The sequence below is a fragment of the Dicentrarchus labrax genome, unplaced genomic scaffold (assembly GCF_905237075.1).
Source record: "Dicentrarchus labrax unplaced genomic scaffold, dlabrax2021, whole genome shotgun sequence".
Lineage (NCBI taxonomy): Eukaryota > Metazoa > Chordata > Actinopteri > Moronidae > Dicentrarchus > Dicentrarchus labrax.
This window is the reverse complement of record NW_026136710.1, coordinates 9,447,319-9,468,694: the sequence shown is the minus strand read 5'-3', so window position 1 is coordinate 9,468,694 and position 21,376 is coordinate 9,447,319. Positions and strand designations below refer to the sequence as shown.

The window sequence follows — 21,376 nt, the reverse complement described above, 5'->3', positions numbered from 1 at the left end:
TTTCCGGGCCGGTCAGATTGCTGTAACCAGTGATAAGTAATCAATAATCAGTACTGTCTATCATATTTGGTTCCGTGGGGAGGGGTCTTTTGTTCCTATGTCATGTGAAAGGGAGGCTAAGTCAAAAGCTCTTCTCTGTAGGCCTACTTATAAGTATTTTATTTTGTAGACTGTTATCTTTTAAGTAATCCAAACACTTATTTTGTTTTAGTCATTTATTTATTGATTTATTTACTTTCTATTCACAAGCATTTTGAAACTCCTTGTGTCCCCGTTAAAAGCCGGCACGCTCCGCTCCTCCGGTCCTCCGCTCCCTGCCGCTGTCTGTTTAAGCACCTTGGAGAACTCCGCTCCGCAGCGCAGCGGAGCGCAGATGGCGAATCGGAAACGTGCGTAATCTACGTCGAATCCGGAAGAACCAAATGCTGCACTGACTGGGGCTGCCTTGTCTGCACCCTTTGTTGACGATGCTGGCAGGTTATTAACCGTTTCAGCTTTGGCCTGCGTCGCTTTAAACTACAGTCTCCCCCCCCTTTCCTCCCATCCTCCCCTTCTTCCTCGCTGCCAGGAGATCCGGGGTGCTATGGAGGCTGCAGGGGACATTTAGAGTGATGCTTTGTGGCTCATATTCATCATTCGCCTGGTAAGATGACAACACCGTGTCTTGCGTATCTCTTGCACATTCTCGGCTGTTTTTCACAGCAGCAGCAGCAGCACGCAGTAAAGCACCTGTTAGCCGTGTGGTTGTGCCATGTTGTGGCGTAACAAGATGCTCATGTTGTTATTTTATCTCCATGCTGTAGATCGGGTTTCACTGGATTGGCCGAGGCGCATGCCATTCAATACACACACTGCCCTGCGTGCATGGGTCGCGGTATAAACAGCATGGCCATCGCACATTCCACTGGGTCTAAATATATTTATTAAGGCCACAGGAGGGGGAGGACTGGTGTTGGAGGTGGGGGTGGTGTGGTGGGGGGGGGGGGGGGGGGGTTTATCCTGGGACATTTCACTGTCGTGGTGGACTCGCACCACTTGAATCATCTTTCCGGAGATTGACAATCGGTTGTTGCACCCACAGAGGAGAAATTGGCCCTATCCAAACATGCCCTCGAGTTACAATGCGAGATCCAGGGCGCGGGAGAGAAACAGCGTCCTGAGCAGACCTGAGTTCATGTCCCTGAACCAGCCCCTCCGCGGCGGCGGCGGCGGCGGCGGCGGTACCAGTGGCGGCGGCGGCGGCGGCGGCGGCGCTGGGCCGTCCGGAGAGCCGAGGCAGCGCAAGGAGACCTGGTCAAATAAAGCACCAAACGAGCCAGCCAAGCGAGGAGCCGACCGACAGCGGCAGCAAGGACAAGAGGGAGCCCGGCAGACTGCCAGAGGAAGACTGTATGCAGCTGAACCCTTCATTCAAGGGAATAGCGATGAACTCCCTCCTCGCAATTGACATCTGTCTGTCCAAGCGCATGGGGGTGTGCGCGTACACGTCGTCCTCCTGGGGAGGCTGCCGCTCCATGGTCACCCTGTTAGCGCTTACGGGACACGGCATCACGTGGATCATTGGTACTATTGTGTGTCTCACGAGGAGTAACACTCTGGCAGGGCAAGAAGTCCTGGTGAACCTGCTGCTTGGTAAATGGCGCACCACACTCACCAACAACCAGCCCTTCAATACCCAGAATGCACCATACAGGAGAGGCCAGCCAGTCAATGACATGCACTCACTATCTTCTCTTGAAACTGATTCACATAAGGTCTTTGTCAAAACTGGCAAAGGTTGACTTTGCACCCGGTCTCACCTGTGAGATCAGTCAGCTGTGCCATTCTCCACTGTATGTAATTACAAACATTACACAGATCCCAGTTACATTTCCAAAATACATTCCAGTTTTAAAATCGTACATACACTTGTGACATGCAAAAGTGTGGGTAATATTTTCTGATGAGGCATATACTTTTATAAAGGTTTATATAGTTTTTAATTTTAATGATGATTGTTTTAATACTTGATTGATCATGGGATGAAAAGAGGATCTTAACAACATTACAACTGTAAAATAGAAAGCATTCATTCAATGATTTATTAACCAATTTAAGGCCATTAGCTCAAACTTATAAATACTTCAGCTCTGGTATGAGTTATTAGAGAGTGGTACCAGGTTATGTTTTCAAAGTCATACACAAACACAAAGTTTTTGTTATTATCAGTGAAACATTCTAAATGTATTGCTGATTGTCCCTCAGCAGCAGAAAAGACAACAAGTCAACATGATGTGTTAGCAGGGAGTGTTTCCATCTTGCAGTTTTTCTGTCTATTCAGTGTTTATTTGAAGAGCGACTCACAGGTTGAAGAGCCCAGTGAATCAGTTTCTAGGAAAATGAGAGAGTGGCCAAGTAAGGTTAATCTTAACATTAATAAATATGGATCCCAGTGGTAGTTTTGACACTGAAGAGATTGAAAATGCTTATCCATATGCATCTGATGGACCACAGCCTTATAATTATGAGCCTGCCAGGCGTCTTAAGAGACCAGGAACAGACGAGGATTAAAAAAAATAAGGAAAGAAATTAAGTTGTGGAGAACAGGGCAGGTGGTGAGTGACCGGCGATAGCTAAAGCGTTCACATCACAACGGGCTGTGACGTAGTGGTAAAAGGAGAGAGAGAGAGAGAGAGAGACTGTTTCCTGACAAACTTATTGTTTAATAGGTCCTTGTGTGGAAAATGTTAACGGTTTTAGCCACAGAGACTATGTGCTGCAGGGAGGTGGATGCCCTCTGGGTTCTGGGGGAGATTCTCACCCCCAGACCTGACATAACATACCTGACACTGCACCCAGGCTTTGAAGCATGCTGTCTGAATATCTCTGTGCTACAGACCGCCGACATGAGCTTCAGGAGCACCGCCCTCTCCAGGCCAGCAGACATGAGTATGTTTAGAGCAGAAATAGTCTCTGAATTAAAGAAGAGAAAATCAATTGACCCATTTAAAATTTATCTCAATTATCACCATCTCATGAGCTTATGTTCACTTACTGTTGATATGTGTCAGCGAGGTGTTGATTTAACTAAGTATTATGAGTTACACCTTACCATTATATACAATATAATACAATCTAACTCAGAATGGCAAATATATGCAAAGGTAGTTTTGCAATGCTGAGTTGTATTAGATTGTGTCATGATAGTTGATCATCCCCCAAATATATCCAGACAATAGTCAACATTTATTTATGCAGTAAAGAGCAGACTACATGAGATAAAATTCTCTGTGAGTGTGTGAGTGAGTGAGAGAGTGAGAGAGAGAGAGAGAGCGCGGCAAATGCACATGTACACACATGACCCAAACACAGATTATCGACCAAAAAGCAGGACAAATCTCCTGGCTGTAGCTACATTGAGTCCTGATTGGAAGCCAGTAAATCTCTGGATTTGGGACACTGTTGTATTGTGTTTGAGACATTGTTCAGCCCCAAATGCTTGTCGGTGCAGGATAATTTCTCGTCTATTGAGGTCTGTCAGGAGAAAATCTACAAACGTACTGAACAGTGGGTAGGGAATTAATATTTAATGCTGGCTGAAATTGTTTTGTTTTCATCTAACAGGAAAGTAATCAGCCGAGACTGGCCTGTCAGGATTGGTTTGATTCAGTCCACTGTCATGTGTGTATGAACTGCACAGTGCAAAAATATTTCCCATATATTGTTTTGAAAACAAAGTTTTAGTCGCACAATGACTGGGACTGTCTGAAAAGACTGCTGAGCATGTGAGAGACCTTGACTGTACAGAAGATGTTCCCATCCTTATCAACTGCAGTGCAGCTCTGCTTTGGCCGGTTTCTTCTTTGTGTAGTTCTCAAAGAATCCATGTTTATATATCATGCACAGTTCTTTTTTAACATTTGTTCAAAGAGGAAAGGTGTAGGTAATTTGTTGATGGTTAAGGCAAGTAATCAACCTATGCAAGAAGGATGTCCTTACACTGAATGATTTATTCTTTATATTCAGTTTCAATATTCTTTAGTTGGAGAGTGAAACACAGAACTAGTTCAAGCATTAAAACTGAAAAAAAACACACATAAAACCCCAAAAGCTCCCATTTTAATGGCAACTATGCTTTTATTTTGTTTAATTTTAATTTGAGTTTTCTAACACATGCTTTTAATGCATGTTACATCAGTTGCCACAGATTTGTACTTTAAAAATCCCTTCTTTGTAAAATTGTGTCCAGTTCAAAAAATATTTAAAAACACCATAATCAATATGTTTCAATTAACGAATCATATATCTAGTTGTATGTGAAAGAAAATTACTCATAGTGACACAACTACAGAGAATTATCTCTGCAGCTTTGTAGGAGCTTTTTCACTTATTTTGGTGATTGTTTTTTCACTACTCTATACTGTTCTATGTATTCTACTAGTTTTGCGCAACTAGCTGGTGAACATAGTCATTTAGTGGGTAAAGAGACAGATCTTATGCTCAGGAGTTGGTGGAGACCAAATTAGAGCTAAAAGGAGAGTGAATAATCGACTTACATTTATCTGATGAACACACACAACTCCAAATAATCCTAATGTTTTTTCATATCTGCTGGCTGTGTAAATTTTCTTTGACCCCAAGTGACCAAGAAGTCATTAATTGCAGGTTTAAATAGACTTTTGTGGTAGGATTGTCATATTAAATGCACTGAACTTTTGTATTGCCATAGAAACTAGAGAGGTGTGCTGCATCTCAGTTTGGGACGCGGAATCCTTCTTTGGGATTCAATCGAAAAAGTTTTTAATAGTCTTTTTAATCATCTATTTTTATATTCTTTTGTAGCCTTTATAAAGGGTCCAGTATGTGCTGGGCAGTGTTGACCCTGATGTGGAGTGGTTTGCTGGCTACATTAGTCAATTAGAGTAAGTAACAGACTGACCTTTGCTTAGTATAAAGTGTTGTTCTAGTACTCCTTCAGCTTAGCTTGGTAGTGTGAGTAACAGTTGGCATTGTGGGAATTATTCACAAGGCAAGTTGATCTGTGGCAGCCGGAGTTCATCACCCAGGATTTAACTCATTGATGGAGAGCAGGTTGGCTTCTCAAAACAGTTTTTGTGTGATCAATAACTGTATGCTGACAGACTGGGTGTTGATTTCAAATGTGTTTTTACTCTGCGCTGACTGCAGTTGTGCTGATGATGTTTCACAGCCAAGAGCACTGAGAAACTCTCCACAGGAACAGCACTGCAGAACAAAAATCCTGACTGGGAAGAAGGAGTCACACAGTGTGCCAGCCCAAAATTCAAGAGGGTACATTTGCAATTTGTTCTGGGGGGGAAAAAAAACACAGTTTTGTACAATAATGCCCAGATTCCTTTAATGTGTTGATGATACCAAAAAAAAACCAAACTGAATTGTCACTGTTGGGCAGCACAAACAGGCTTATCCTTACAGCGGATAATATGATGCTTTGCTTGGCTCACCTTCCTCCCTTTAGTACTTCTGAGACTGCCAGAGGACACTGCGGGGCAAACAGCACAACTGTCCTCTCTCACATTTCACCAATTAATTTAGCTCCTGTCCTGAACAGTTTTTACTTTTCGCAAGCCTGCCCGTCTCTCTTTTCTTCCTTCCTCTCTTCCTCTAGCATTCAGATCGGTTTTCCTATTGAACATGAACATGGCCTCACCTCACTAGCCTGCCTTTAAGGAGCTGGAATAGAAGTTTAAAATAATGGCCCCGTTAGGACAGTGAGTGGGCGACTGGAATGAGAAGTAGGGCAGCATAACCAATATGTCAGACAACTGACAGTTATTTAGCGCAGGACTGGTTGAGTGTGTGTGAAGATGGCAGACTTGAACTGAAGTTAAAGATGGCGATGGTAGGGATATTTTTGGGAGTGCTGTGGAGCTATAAAAGGCATTTGCAAATGTCTGGTATGTGGACTCAAAGCAAATGCTACCAGTATTGTATGCCTTATTGGTTATTCTTGGTCACCAGCATATCTTTTAACATGTGTACAATAGTTTTCTGCTTTATTTTAGTACTGACAGTATTACCGGTATATAAAAGCACACTGTTCCACTGTGACAGTGTTACTTGTATCTGTTAATTATCTGCATTTTACTTATTATCACTATTGTTCTCATCTAGTATTGTTTACAGATTTAACAAGTGTACTTAACTAAAAGCTAACATCAACATGCTAACACGCTGAGAGATTATATAATGTTAACCATGTTCGCAAAGTTATTACAATACATATGAATGGGTTTACCAAATGTCCATCCATTAGCTGTTGGGACATTTAACAAAAAATCTATAAAAACATGCACTGTACATGATTTTGCATCCAATAATTGTTATAATATTTTAGTTTGTAGCAAACACTAGCATGGCTAAAAACACACTACTGGAGTGGTGCTAAGATATGCAAATTAGCTCTTCACATTAAAAGTTCAGTGGTACAATAATGGTACTCAGTTATGGAGATTTCACTGCCCTCATTAAAGTTCATTTGCCACATTGTTTTAAATGGGAACACTTTAATTATGACAGTGGTTGATCAGGAGCACTAAGGTGTACCAGTATAAATCCGAGGCACAATATGATTAACAGTTTTTTTTTCTTTCTTTTTTCTATCTTTTCTATAATTTTGCCTTTTCCCCAAGAGGTAGTGGATACTTTCACCTCTTTAAGCCTCTAAAACCCTTTTTAAATTAGACAGTCGGAAGAGTAAAAACCCCTCTTTGATTGAACTTCTGTGAGGGGTCACAGACATTACCCCAAGCCTCAGGGCTTATTAATTGAACACACATTTCGGATGTGGTTATGGGGATGACTCGACCAACAAATAATTATAGTGCATAACTTCAGTTCAGTGAAATAAAAAGTTCAATTTTGAGATTAATACATTTAGTTAACAGCTATTGTTACTTTTTACTTTTCAGATTAAGATTTTACATAAAAAGAGCAAAACATTAGGAAGTTTTAGAAAATCTGATGGATTATAATGGATTGAAGCAGTGTTCCCGGCCTTTTTGCCAGCTAAATAAGCTCATTGTCACGTTTCAGCAGTCTGTAAGGCTTTGTAGTTGCACCTTTTTAGAGTGATCTCCCTTCTAAACGTCTAAATTTGTGTAGCAGAACTTGTTCATTCCTTCCTCTTTAATCATTTCACAATCTTTCAGATATATCTGCTTACATGTTAATGCATCAGTATTGACAACCATATATAATAATAAAATTACTCACAGGGACCATTTTTATGCACAATGAATACTTTTACTCTCATAATCTAAGTGTTGATACTTCTGTGTTTTTAAGTAGAATTATAAGCTAAGGACAATTGTTGTCTAGGTTATAACATGTCAACGTAGTTGTTTTCACTTTATAATCTAATTCCCTTTTTCATCACAGCCCTCATTCTTGATGTCATGACTGTGGCCGGAGTCCAGAGGCTGGTGAAGCGCAGGGGACCCTGGGAGATGACGCCAGGCTTCCTGGACTGCATCGCCATGGACATCTACTCCTTCCCCGCCGCCCATGCCAGCCGAGCCGCCATGGTCTCCAAGTTTCTGCTGTCCCACCTGGTCTTAGCTGTGCCACTTCGCATCCTGTTGGTGCTGTGGGCCTTCTTGGTGGGCGTGTCCCGCGTGCTGCTGGGCAAACACCACCTAACTGATATGGTGTGTGGCTTTGCGCTGGGCATGCTCCACTTCAGCTTGATGGAGACGGTGTGGCTTTCATCAAGCACCTGTCAGACTATTATTTCCATAAGCACGCTCAGCTGGAGCCCTTTTTTCTGAGCTTTTGATATACGGCTATGCTAGCACACAAGGCTTGTTTGATACACTAACCTCGCAATGACTGGGTCTTGTGAAGTTATTTTTGCAAGGGTCTGAAGTTCTTATCGCAGGGTTCGAACCGAGAAGCATTTATATTCGAAATCAGATGCTGGCTTGCATGTAACGCCCAAAACAGGCAGGTCACAGTACCTTACAAAACCTTCATAATGCTTCACCAATCCTTGCATCTTCAGTCAAATCTATTAACACACACCTCTGTTCCTCCTTAATTTCAATTAAGTCCTACTAATAAAGGGAAAAACCAAGACAACATACAAACTGACAATGATCTGGTGAAAACGAACATGTAAGATTAAGGTTTTTGATTTTTCTTTAGAGATTTATCTTTATTTAGAGTAGATTTATCTTTATTTAGAGTTTTGATTCTCATACAGTATGAACGCTGGTTCCATTCATCCATAACTGAACCTATTTCTATTCAACAAATTCTCTCTTGACTCTGTGTGCCTCTTTCTCTTTATCATCTGAGTTCCCTTTACTTCCTCCTTCTCTGTTACCTCTTCCTCTTTCTCACAATTTTTTTTTCATATATATATTTGTGCTTTTATGTTTGGATAGTTAAGTACTTAAACCATGTTGAACACTGAATAGAGATTGGTGTAAGGCTGTAATATTGGATGTATTACTAACATAAATAAAGTGTTGTTTGGATATTCCACATTGTTCCTCATTGGCATGACTAATGATATGTTTGTATATTTCTGATGGGATTCTGTTCTTTTTACTGTATGTTTACCAAATATGAACTTATTTTTGATGCCGCTGAATTTGATATTTTTCTTACGGGGTCAAATATAATTTCCTTCAACATGCCATTTATGCTTTAATGAGTTAAAATCTTTTCTTTTTTTATAGCTGATTTTTCTCTCTAGCTCTATAATTTCAGGCTACTGATGCATATGGTTTGTCAGTGATACTGATTCTGTGCCCCACAAAACAACTTTTGAATAAATTCTACCTTTCTTTTCTGAATTTTTTTTTTTTATTATTGACCTTTGAATTAAACCTGCTGGGGTTTTTTGTGGCAAACATTTCATTGCATTGGTTTGGTGTGTAAATACAGTTTTGTGTACATGCGTTTCCTCTGTTCTGTACAAGGATCTGTATTTCATGTTTTTACCTTGTTTCTCCATCTTAGTAATAAAACGAGGTGGGCTGTCAGTAAAATATGGATGCCTTTGTGTTTTTATTATTTTTATTAAATGTGTCAAAATGAGTCCCTACTAGAATGAGAAAAACACCATTTAACATGATTTGATGAACCATGTTCACAAATCAGCTGAATCCTATAGGAAGCCTAACTGCCTATATATAAGTGCGCAACAAATTGTTTTGATTGCTTCAAACATCACATGGACTGTAAGGCATCACATGGTGCACTGGCTGTTCAGTAAAAGAATAAAGAAGTGTGGTCTTTTGAAACCCTAAGTGATGAGACAGCTAAGACATGGTCATTATACTATTTCCGGCAGTGGTAAGCTGTAGAAAAAAAGCACTCTATGGTGAGACGTTAAAGGCTAGAACTCGAAATCCATCTGACGCGTGGCTTTCCTCTCACCTTTAAAATACATTCTCACAGTTATCTCATTGATTTTTGGTGGTTTTCTATGTCTTATATTTATCAGTTGTAATGCAGCTGCACTGTTGCAAGAGTGCTCTGTGTAGCATGCAAAGTAGGGGTTCACTTGACATTAAGCTTGGAATGTTTGTTCTCAACAAATAGTGTTTTCCGATTAACTGCATTAATATAATTTTAGACCAAATTGTGTACTTAAGGCTGTGTCTTTACGGCCTCTGACACTAGTTTCCTGTCACATTATTCTTACCACAGACAAATCTGACAGGAAACAACACCAATGCAATGGTGCATGCTCTGAAACAGTTCATTTAGGAGGAACAGAAACTGCTTTCTGGCAGAGATCCTGGGGTTAAGAGATTTCATTGTTATTTATCTGGTTATATGTGCATTGACAGACTTCAGAAAAAGTTCTGAAGCACATTTGGAGCAAATGTCTCTTGATTTAAAAACAAGTTTCGGTTGAGCGGTGGAGCAGAGACAGAAACACTGCAGACAAGACAGAAACGTGTCCTTAATAATAACCCTTTATCGGCTCAAAGTTTGAAAAGTGTGGAGGAGAAGAGGTGCCTGTCCTAAAAATGTGTGACGCTCAGTGACAGCAAGATGCAGTGTCATAAAACAACATTCGAGCAACACGGCTTTGGGAACTAATCAACAGATTTCCCTGATTGTTCTTGTTTATGAATGCCACCGTTAGGACAAAGTTCCCACATAAACCCAATCAATATCAATATGTATGCACACAAAGAGATAGAGGATAATTTACAGAAAGAGGACGGGATAGTTCCCAAGCTGCATTAGGCTAGCTTGGCACCATGGTATATGAGGTTTCTCAAGGTGAAATAAAAGTTATATCAGTACAGCTTTCCTCAGATCATTTGCTGTCACACGTATTAAGTCATTGGTTCATATAGGATGATTAGCTTTCTGTAGCAAAACACATGCAACATCACCAAATTACAGCGTGTCATACTGCAGGTTTGTTTGATTTCAAGGCCTCTATAACGCTGCGTAGCATGTACCCAAAATATCCCTGTGAGAAAGCGCTGATAGTGCTTGCAGGCCTGTTTCCACAGGGTCTACGTACACTGACGAAGCAGACACCACACGTCCAACTGTTGTGTCTTTGCTCTGTTCGTGTGCAGCTCTGGGTTACGTATAAAATAGATAGAAGAAACATTAGACACCACAACTGTAGGTGTCACTGACACTGCGGGCTGCAGGTATGTGTCTCTGAGCGTGTTGCAATGCCAAACAAGTATTCTGGTGATTGTCAGTGACATTTGCATTTTATATTTGGGATTTTCGCTGGGATAAAAACTACTGTTTAATGGATAGATCACCCCTGGCAGCCCTGCAGGCTAATGAAAACATTTATCTGACTGACTGTCAGACTGCAAAATAGTGAAAATGAAAACTCCCAAGAAACTGGATTGGGCCAAGCTGTTGAAAGTCAATTATGTGTTTATGTGTGGCACGCTACAAACAGACTCAAAGTTAATTATTACGTGATAATTCGGGTTAATCTATTTTTTTAAATTATTATTTCTAGTTTAAATCTGTACAATATAAATTTATGTGACTTTGTGATTTTTCTGTACACTTTTTCAGGATGAGTAAAACCAATATTGCAGACTTCATGTGAATTTTAATAAAGCATACATGAGCTGAGGGATCAGTGGGAGATGTGTGCAGCCTTTTGAAACAAATGGTTGAAGAAGGGTAAGACAAGTGCTCCCTCTAGAGGAATCTTCAGGAAGCAGTTTCATCTGACTAATATGAACACTGGCAATGTCCTGGAAGGGTAATACACCTATTGTTTTCAGTGACAGTTACCTGGCATTAGCGTACTTGCTGTTAGAAAAAGGAGCAAACCCCTTGTAATGTCACCTTATTTAATATGACTGTGAAAAACAGCCTATTAATTAAAAAATGCAGAATGCAGAAAGAAAGATCATTAACTGATTGATTTGATCACTGTCAGTGTTTTAAGGCTTTGCCACCTCAACCAGGTGAGCTACCAGGGCCCCCGATGTACTAAGGCTGAGTCCTTACCGTAAGGGCCCAGCTTCAATTCCAACCTGCAACCCTTTGCTGCATGTCATCTCCTCTCTCTCCCTCTACCTTCCTGTCACTCTTGAGCTGCTCTATCAAAGTATTTAAAGTGTTTCAATGGAATAGTAGACACATTTTCAGGAAGAGATCAGTAGAATCTGTCATACCCAGAATGAGATCAAAGCCAGGATATGACTCAAACCCTGTACTAATATGAATGCAAACAATCCCTCTGACATAGCTGGGTTCACTGTTAGGCTCTTTACTGTCATTGGGAGAAAGGCTTATTTCAGAGTTGTATATAATTCAAAATATATACATCACATTTTAATGCACTGTTGTTATTTTAAAACTGATCACTGATGAATCAGACTTAATAAGGGAAAGCCCATCACATACCATCCACAGACAAGTTTGTTTGTTTTAATTCATTATTTTGTCACATGCAAAATTGTACAGAAATTTGAACTTTGTGGAAAACAAAATTTACTTTTTTAGGAGGATGCAACAATTGGCCAACAGTTTACCAAGAAGAGGGTGTGCACTAGATCTCAGATTAATCTCTTTTTATGATTCCTGAAATTAGTCATTCCTTGGTCATGGGAGATGGAAGTATCAACACTGTGAATAAATGACAGCAATGCATGTAATACAACTTTCTGAGACAGTGGATATTGAAACATGTTCTAGTCTGATGAGCTTTATAGACTTGTTGCTTTAGTGTGTCTGTTCTCCTCCTTTCCTCTACCATAGAGTGTCTGCTTTACCTCTGTCACATCAAACTATGTTATAAAAAGGCTGCAGTGTGTGGGTTGCACCATGCCACAAAATAATTTCCTACATGCACATTAATTAGTATTAGACCTTTACTGTATATCATAGCCCTTTCTAGCCTATATTTTCTGCTAAATGACTGCTGTATATATATATATTTTTGTCCTGTTAAATCATTTATTTTCTGCTGTAACATGTGCAATATTCTATAGCAGTCACATCTGTATACAAGATGAGATAAGATGTACCTTTATTGACCCCCCGTGGGCGATCATCATTAGACACAGCAGCATAAGGGAATGTAGTGCGAGAGTACAGAAGTGGAAGTACAAACTGTGTTTAATAATAATAATAAAATAAAGTTTATTGTTTATTTTTTCTTATCTGCTGTGTTGTATCTGGAGTTGCTGTAACAAGTGAATTTCCCCAGTGTGGGATCAATAAAGTCTATCTTATTTAATGCTAAAAGTGCCTTGATTACTTGCTGCATGCTGTGAGTTTTTGTGAATGGATGAATGACAGGCAAATTATATATTCATTTGAATAAATGTGCAATATAAATGCAGACCATTTACCAAGGCCTTATTGAGGAGAGGACAGAGAGAGAGATATTATTTATTGATCAGTTTTGTGGGTGTAACAGACATATGATATCTGAAGTAGCCCACTCATTAAAGTTAACACCCGAGAAGCTGACTATGTCCTACCCTGCTGTATCTACCTCGTTAGCTAATCACGGGTGCTCACTATTTGATCTAATATAATATAAGATAAGAAAAGATAGACTTTATTGATCCCATACTGGGGGAATTTACTTGCTACAGCAGCTCTAGATACAACACAACAGATAAGAAAAATAAACATTAATTAAAAAATAGAATAGAAAAAACACAAGATTTAATAAAAATAGAAAAAATAGAATAAGAGTTGTACACTAAATACAGCTTTTATACAGATGTGATTGATATGGAATATTGCACAGGTTCCAGCAGGAGGTAGTGGCATGGTGTAAAAATAAATATTTTTTTAATTTAAAATAAAAAAAAGATATGTATAGCAGTAACTTAGCGGAAAATATAATCTATATAAATATAAATATGTATGTGAGACTAATAATGCAAGAAGTGTATTAAATAGTGCAAAAAGTGACTGTGATAAGTGTTGATAAGGTGTTACAGAGACAAACAATGTACATTAACATTAAACAATAATCAGTAATATGACGCTATTGTCTTAATTAATTGCCAATACGCCTGTGATTTCTATTTTTAGTTTTATAGCAGTGACATTTACTGCGGTTTGTTTTGCAGTCTTATAGCCATAAAAAAAAAAAATCATCAATGCCCCAAAAAAAAAAAAAAAAAAGGGATGGGGGAGGGTGTGTTTGCTGAAATCGACCAGCAGGGGCGCTTGTTTACGTTCCCCTGCCAACGTCGTTTGGTGACGTAAGACGCTCTCAGGCGAGCCGATCCAGCCTACACACAGCCCTGTTCATTTCCAGGCCGGGTAGGACCCCAGCAACAACACTGCGATCGGTTCAACCTGTGAAGATTGGGCTTTACAATCGCCATCCATCCTTTGATTAGACAACATTTTGTGGAAATATATCACTGTCATTGATCAGAAGGTACACTAAGTCGTTGAATCGGTGAGTTATGGATGCGGATGGCGGTGTCAAAATCTCCAGTTTTGCCTGTCTTTCTCCGCTGCCTAGTTTTATTGTTGCTTTGTTCTGTGCAGCAGCCATTTTTAATCGCCTTGTCCTACATTCCCATCCCTGTCGTCCGACCGTTGAGAAAGCGGAGAAAGGTTGAAAATGTTAGCACGGGTCTAAGTGTATTATAGATATCTCCCACAGAACAACAGTGTTTAGTAACGTCAAGCACTACAGCACTAAAAAAAAAAGGGAAAAAAAAAACCCGGCCTGTCAAGGTTGTTGTTGAAGACTGGAAGTTAAACGGGATTGGCGTGTCGCTAGTTTTCGAAACCAGCTGCGACTGTCGATGCTAGCTAAATGCTAAGTGAGAGCAATTGGTTGGGGTTCTGTTTTTCTGCGTGTTTGCTGGAAGAAACCGAAAAGCAGTGTCCTCGCATATTCACAGTCGAAGACGTGGAGACATTAATGATTTAAGTTGCAGCTCTACAAGACCTTGGCCAGTAGCGCTTCATGTTTACATAGCTATTTTTCTTCAGCCACCAGCTAGCACATTTTACTAGTGACGGCTAGCAACTACACCAAGGGTCCTTCTTGTCGTTTTTGTGTTGTTACGCAGCCTACACTTCAAGATAATGTTGGCTAACTTAGTCCTTATAATCTTCTAAATTCACCCAAGTCCTCTTTTGTGTTTCATCTTGCTCGCAGAAATAACAGTTTTAATGTTTTCGTGCAGCTTACGATAAACTGGCTGGTGTCAGTTTCATGTGCTGGAAGTAGCATTAGCTTTTCGGTGGGGTAACGACACCGTTACAGCTAACGTTATTTTGCTCTCGGAAAAATATGTTATAGATATAGCCAGTATGTTTAGTTATAGTGTTAATGTCGTTTTCGTTTGGCCGACTGGTTGAAATAACGTTAAAAATGTAAAACAAATGCAAGAAAGGGCTCATGTTAGCTGTCATAGCGTTAGCCTATCTACCTTAGCGTTCACTAACGCTGAATGTATAATTTGGTGATCAGTTTTTCTTAACTCAACGTTTTTTTTTTTCTTCTGAGATTAAACCAAGAGGAAATGGTCAGGCTTTATCTGTTTTTAATCCTTGACTAAACCGACCTTGATGGACGGATATTTTTTTCTTTAGCAGTCCTGGTAAAACGCCTATGCGGAGCTTTAACCGAGCGGCCTCCGATAACTAGCGTTACATTGTGGATTGTCTGGTATTCAGCTCAAACAACGATATGTATTTGCATAGATTTGGGTATAAAATATTAAATAAATATAACATTGTTGGGGTGTAGCCACCGCTATTTAAAAATATATATATATACTCTAAATTTATCCCACGTTATTAATGCCTTGTGTCTGCTAGTGTATCACTCTTCACATATATTGTTTGCTACTTGTATTAAAAGCCAACCGCGTTGAAATGTGAGCAAGTAGCCATCACATAAATGTTCAACTTGATGAACATGTTAGGCCATGTATCACAGCATTAATCTAGAAAACACATGCAGCTGTGTGCACTTAAAATGATTTGATTGTCAAAACCGTTTCATTTAAAATAAAAACCTAATTGCTTATGGATAACACATCTGTAGATATTGTGCTTAATGCAAGTGCTTGTAAACGTTTGCTGCATTCATTTAATGATTGTTTTAGGTGAAGATAAAGCTAAGAAATAAATGAGAAAATCCCTCTTAATTTGAAATATTTCACTATGGCAGGCCCAAAAAAAATTTATGTTGGCATATATTCTTGTTTGGTAACAGTGAGATTTTGAGCTAACGATTTTATGTTTTTCAAGTATGTAACTTATAATTTTAATTTTGTCAGATGTAAACTATGGATAAGCACAAAGCCTACACGCTTTCTGCTTTGAGGACATGGTTCTAGCTTTCTGAAATCTACACAATGCCACAAACATCAGTTATATGATGGGTCTCAATAGCAAGGGAAGAATAGATGGAAATGGAGTATCAACCAGGAAAGAGAGAGGTTGCTTTGCATGGCAACATCATGAGTCTTACTTCCTGCCAACGAGAACTTGGCCTTAATTTTGGGTTGAATAAAGTGTTGAACATGTCACTCATTCAAAGGGGACAGTTCTGTCAAATCATGTAAAAACATTTCCCTCCTTGTCTCTAGTGGTATCTCGCCATACAAATAGTTGCAGTCAAGGTTTTGAGATATCTGCTGCTGACACTCGGTGATGAGGTGCCACATTTATTTTATGGTGTTCAAATCATAGAACAAATACTTTTCCTCTTTGCTCCAAATAATCCACATACCCATGCTCTTTTCACTGTAATTATTTTATCTCAAACATGCAAATAAGTGGGGATGTGCTGATGATGAACAAGCAAAAACTAAAGTTGAAGTTCAGTTCCACAGCAGATGTAAAAGCAAAAAAATATAAAGTTCATTTAAGGAATTATAAAACCGCCTGTTTGAAATGATATTTTTGAAGCACTTTGTTTACCTGTATTTTCTCCATGTTTATGATACCCGTTCCGAGTCATTCTGTGAGCTAACATGGAGCAAGCGGTTTTCTGTACAACTGTGATGTTGCTGAGGTCGCAGTGGAAATGCTTATGATCTCTGTGTGGCCAGGGCCCTGACATACGGAAGAACTAGCACCGACAAAGGGCGATTGATGTGTCACCTCACATTGGCTCACATCTTTTGTTAAAAGTTGCACAGGAACACATTGCAAAAACTATACACAGTGCCCATATGACCACCAACATGCATGTACATTCTGCACCTGTGTGAGGAACTAACTAGTCACTCTGTTTCTAATTTACAAAACATCAGAGACAATCAGAACAAGCTGTCCAACCATATTTACATAAATGGTGAATCTGATTAAACATTCAATTCATATGCTCACAATACAGCGATACAGACATATAATACGCGTATTATTTCTGATTTAAAAGATGCATCTGGCATTATAAACATTTGCTTTGCCTTCCTTTTATTTGCTTTGCACTGGCATTACTTTGATTGTAGAAGAAGAAAAGGCAACTAAATGCGTAAATGGGGCTGAAAAGACAATCAGAAATCTCTCTAATCCACTGCAACCTGCCGATTCAAGCTGAATGGTCACTGCAAACTATACTGTACCCATCAGTGCTACACACCAAGCACAAACTATGAGCGGTAGTCAGCCACATATGCTAAACGGTGGTTATTTTTAGTTGTCAAGCTTCAATTTCTCTTGTTGCAATGACAACCTTCATGGACAGATTTTATCAGCTGTCGCTAATTAATATTAAACGGCCAGTTAACCCAAAAAAAAAAAAAATATTCTCAGCTGTGATTAGACACACAAATATTTTCAGATTTATGAGCCTTGGTCTGGAGCTATTCTCCTCAAAAGTAATGCTACTATCTCAGTACAAGTGGAGTTTTGTTTGTGCTGCATAAAACCTTGAAAATGTTATTTGACATTGTCAGTTATTTCTTTTTTTTTTTTTTAAAAACTGAAAATATGAATATTATGTTTACATTACTCCTGTATGTTTTGTTTTATCTTACAAAAAATCATTCTTGAATTAGAATTCGCCACGTTTGCAACCAGAATTTTCCAAATCTGACTTTGCTTTTAAGTCATGGTATCTTTGTTTTATTGTGACAAAATTTTAAAATAAATTGAGTTTTGACAAATTTCACATGGTAACAACCTCCACCACAAACATTTTGTAACAAAATTTCCGACGCTATGGTCTGTACTAAAGGTGGAATTTTCTTCTCCTCCTCTCTTTGTAGAATCAGAAGGCACTGGGAAGAGGCGCAAAGAAAAATTTCCATACTCGATGACATTACATCGCAATGTCCGATCGTTTGGGGCAAATAACCAAGTCCAAGGATGGGAAAAGCAAGTATTCCTCACTCAGCCTATTTGACAAGTACAAGGGAAAATCAATAGAAACTCAGAAAAACACAGGTACGTTTGTTTATGTTGTTTCTCTCCTAAATACTTCATTACTTTCTTTACATGTCTGTTAATCTGTTTCAATCCCTTTGTTAATCTCACGCCAGTGCTTTATCTACCTGTGTTTTCTCTCCCAGTAGTTCCGCGACATGGCTTGCAGAGTCTTGGCAAAGTGGCCACAGCCCGGCGCATGCCCCCACCTGCTCACCTGCCGAGCTTGAAGTCCGAAAACAAAGGAAACGATCCCAACGTGATTATTGTGCCTAAAGACGGTACAGGATGGGCGAACAAGCAGGAACAACCCGATCAAAAGAGGTAAGGGGAGACTGCAAACTACCTTCTTATCTAACAATAAAAGTTCAGGCAAATCAAATGTGCTACAAGTCATTTTAAGATTAACTGATAATATTTACACTACAATGGTATTCCGACAGCCTTCGTAGTTTTTGGTTTTCACAAAACTAAGCTTTTTTTCCTTTTTGTCCGCAGTTCTATTGCATCAATACCACAGCTGCCGGAGTTGCAGCCGCAGCTGGCTTTACAGAAATCTGTCTCCAATCTTCAGAAGCCCTCACCGGTAGCCAACCAGGAGGTGTGTATATGCATCTATGGTTAACATGGGACATTGCATCGTGAATATTGTGTTTTTAACTGTCTCTTGTTAATCTTCAAGAAGCCCTAGCAATGCACAACTGCAGCCCTAGTGCAGATTAAATTAGTTATAGCCAAAGAGTCAAGAGAAACCCAGAAATTCCACCGGGCGCGGCTTTCTAATGTTTTGGTTTGTCTTCAAATCCACCGACAGCGGAGTGTCTTAGGAGTGTGTTGCCTGCCATATGTTGTTGTATGTTGTATTCTGTACAAAACAGAATGCAACAAACAATATACAAAACAGTGTGTTTCTCCGCTTAAAATTTCCTCTAACCTGCTTACTTTCAATTCTCAAAAGAGTCTGCACGCAGTATTGTATTGAGAAAATTGACAGTATTCTTTGTGCTGTTATGGTGTCTGGCTTCCTGCCGCAGCTGGAGCATAGTGGAGTGCCCCTTCTGGGACTCACCGCTTCTGGTGCAATTTAAAGCATTACCTTCAACGGGCGCGATCAGGTCCAGTGAACGCAGCGGAGCCGGAGCGCTTTGCCGCAATGTCTGGTGGAATTTTGGGGTAATGCAGCTAGTAGACTGTGACCTTGGTTTTCTTCACTTTCACAGAACACAAACACAGGTGGACCAAAGCAATGGGCCCAGCTAAATGGAAAGGCAGTAGAGCCAGATGGTGAGTCCCCTAATTTATCTATAATTGAAGGGGGGGAGTTTATTTAAAATCAAACAACATTCTAATGCTGAATGGTGTGCTGTCCGGATTGTGACCCCTCCCACATCTCTTTGCCAATTAGTACAACAGTCCTCAGTTTGTACACTTCAGATGAACATCTTTCTTTATGCTACTTCTTTCAACAACATCATCAGGTTTAAGGGCCTCAAACCGACTTCAGCCCTTCTCTCACGAGGAATTTCCCACGCTGAAGGCAGCTGGAGAACAGGACAGGGCTGGCAAGGAAAGAAGCGGCTTCGATCCGTCGTATGGGCCCGGACCAAGCCTCCGCCCCCAGAGTAAGTCTCAACTTTCAGAAATTGTCTGCCAGTCTCAAAGATAAAAGCGAAAAAAAACGATGAAGTCTGCTAGAAAGCAAATTATTAAATTGGCAACGGCAGAGTTTTGATTATCTGGGAATTAATGATGCTGATGAAACACATTAACAACTAGTTGAACTCCACAACAGACCCGCTGACATACTTATACTAGTGTAGATGCGATAATAGCTGCTGTTTTGTTTTTTTATGTGTGTACAGACAATTTGGGATGTTCTGCATGGGCTGTTTCAGTGATACAAAGAGCATTGATTGACTTAGCAACGCGTAATTAACTCCTGACATTAAAGACATGGAGATGACAGTGTGGTTGTTTTGTAAAGTGCAAATCATTCCATGTAAAGTTTGTTCATTGTTATTTCTGAAATTTCCCTCTCCCCTCTTCAAGATGTGACGAGCTGGAGGGAAGGTGGTGGCAGGAACCTTCAGCCCTCGTCCCTGACCCTCGGCCTGCCAGCAGATCCTGAGGGTAAGATCACTGCCCTGGGTGAGACTGGCACCCCTCCAGCCTCATCTCACCCCCCCTCTGCCACCGGCACAACCTCTTCTAGTGTAGTGACTGCTCAGTCACCAGTCCTTGACCCAAAGGAGCCTTCCTTGCGACCCACCCAGCCTGTCCGTAGAACAACCGTCCCTACTGCCCTGCAGTATCAGCTTCACCACACTTCGACTGCTGTCTACCATGACATGTTGCCCGCATTTGTAAGTACTATGACTCCTTAAATACATTGTTTTTAAGGGCTTCAAATACAGCCTATTGGTTTAATTTAACAAAATCAGCTGCGGGATAGTCAGAAATGGTTCAAATTATTTTGGTTGCTCATTGCATTTCATCCTGCTGTTTTCAGATGTGCTCTAAAGACACACGTGAAACCCCAGGTACAGAACATGTTCCTACCACCGTTGCAGCCCCAGCCCGATTTGACAGCAAACCCGCGTTTAGACAGAGCTACGCCAAACCTGAACTTCAAGTCAAGTAAGTACTTTCACTCTCATTAATGTGAGAGCATTTATCCATTAATTAAGCAGTTTGACCAAGAGGTTTGTGACTTCTGGCAATTGCTAATTTGTTTTTTAACCATCTATACTTGCAGTGGTGATGTGAAAAGAGAGAACCGCTTTGTCCGCACTGCACCTCGACTGTCTTCTCAGCCCATCCGCAGGCCTGGTGACAGACCACAACGCCCAGCCATCATTAATCCAGAGGACCTGAAGGATCTGGATGAGCTTGACCATGACTGCGAGGATGGATGGGCAGGTCAGTATTTCTGAGACTTGTTCAGCTGCCCCCAGCCCCCTCTTATAGTGGAGAAAAATATGATTTCAGTTGACTGTGTAATGTTTGTGACACATTAAGTTTGTTCCTCAGCTTCTGAATATTTACTCACGCCATAGTTTGCATGTGAACTGTTTGTGAATTACTCATCATAGGCCAGCAATTATTACCATTCACTGCTCTAACTCCTGTAATAAGACTTCAGTACTCCATGTACAGTATCTCCATAGCCTGCATCCATAGTATACTAGGTGAGCAATAAGATGAAAATAGGTGTACAGCTAAGTACATATGTGTAGGTAAACAGTGCTTATTTCATTCCACTCTATGAATATGAAAGTACGATGGTTAACCAGCTGAGAACATGCTGATGGCATACCAATGCCTGTTCCCAGTGCTCAACATCCCATCCCACAGCACTGTTGCTGACTGTTAGTTTGTTGCTTTTTCAGGACTGCATGAGGAAGTTGATTATAGTGAGAAGCTCAAGTTCAGTGATGATGAAGACGAACACGGTGATAAAAACAAGATGTGGTGAGATCTCTTTCCTTGTTGCCCATTATTCCTCCAAACAAGCTCACACTCTTGTTTTTTGTCA

At 40.2% G+C, this 21,376-nt stretch overlaps 2 protein-coding genes across 7 annotated transcripts in view; both read left to right on the top strand.

The window, feature by feature from the left end:
* Positions 1-989: 989 nt before the first annotated feature.
* On the top strand, positions 990-9,014 carry LOC127369986 (inactive phospholipid phosphatase 7). Its single transcript, XM_051411597.1, is given in 3 exon segments — positions 990-1,267; positions 1,269-1,632; positions 7,399-9,014. Coding segments are annotated over 3 exon segments (915 nt in total). The 5' UTR covers positions 990-1,105; the 3' UTR covers positions 7,788-9,014.
* A 4,724-nt stretch (positions 9,015-13,738) lies between these two features.
* Positions 13,739-21,376, top strand: part of prrc2b (proline-rich coiled-coil 2B) — a 21,257-nt gene continuing 13,619 nt past the window's right edge. For 3 of the 6 annotated variants that reach the window (XM_051413592.1, XM_051413593.1, XM_051413589.1), the window contains exons 1-10: positions 13,739-13,903; positions 17,685-17,862; positions 17,988-18,165; positions 18,340-18,442; positions 19,062-19,125; positions 19,320-19,463; positions 19,891-20,204; positions 20,351-20,478; positions 20,597-20,760; positions 21,231-21,312. In XM_051413592.1, the coding sequence (XP_051269552.1) occupies positions 17,748-17,862; positions 17,988-18,165; positions 18,340-18,442; positions 19,062-19,125; positions 19,320-19,463; positions 19,891-20,204; positions 20,351-20,478; positions 20,597-20,760; positions 21,231-21,312 (1,292 nt within the window). In that variant the 5' untranslated portion in view covers positions 13,739-13,903; positions 17,685-17,747. The remainder of the gene's footprint in view (positions 13,904-17,684; positions 17,863-17,987; positions 18,166-18,339; positions 18,443-19,061; positions 19,126-19,319; positions 19,464-19,890; positions 20,205-20,350; positions 20,479-20,596; positions 20,761-21,230; positions 21,313-21,376) is intronic. The other 3 variants (XM_051413594.1, XM_051413591.1, XM_051413590.1) reach the window with 2 other exon arrangements.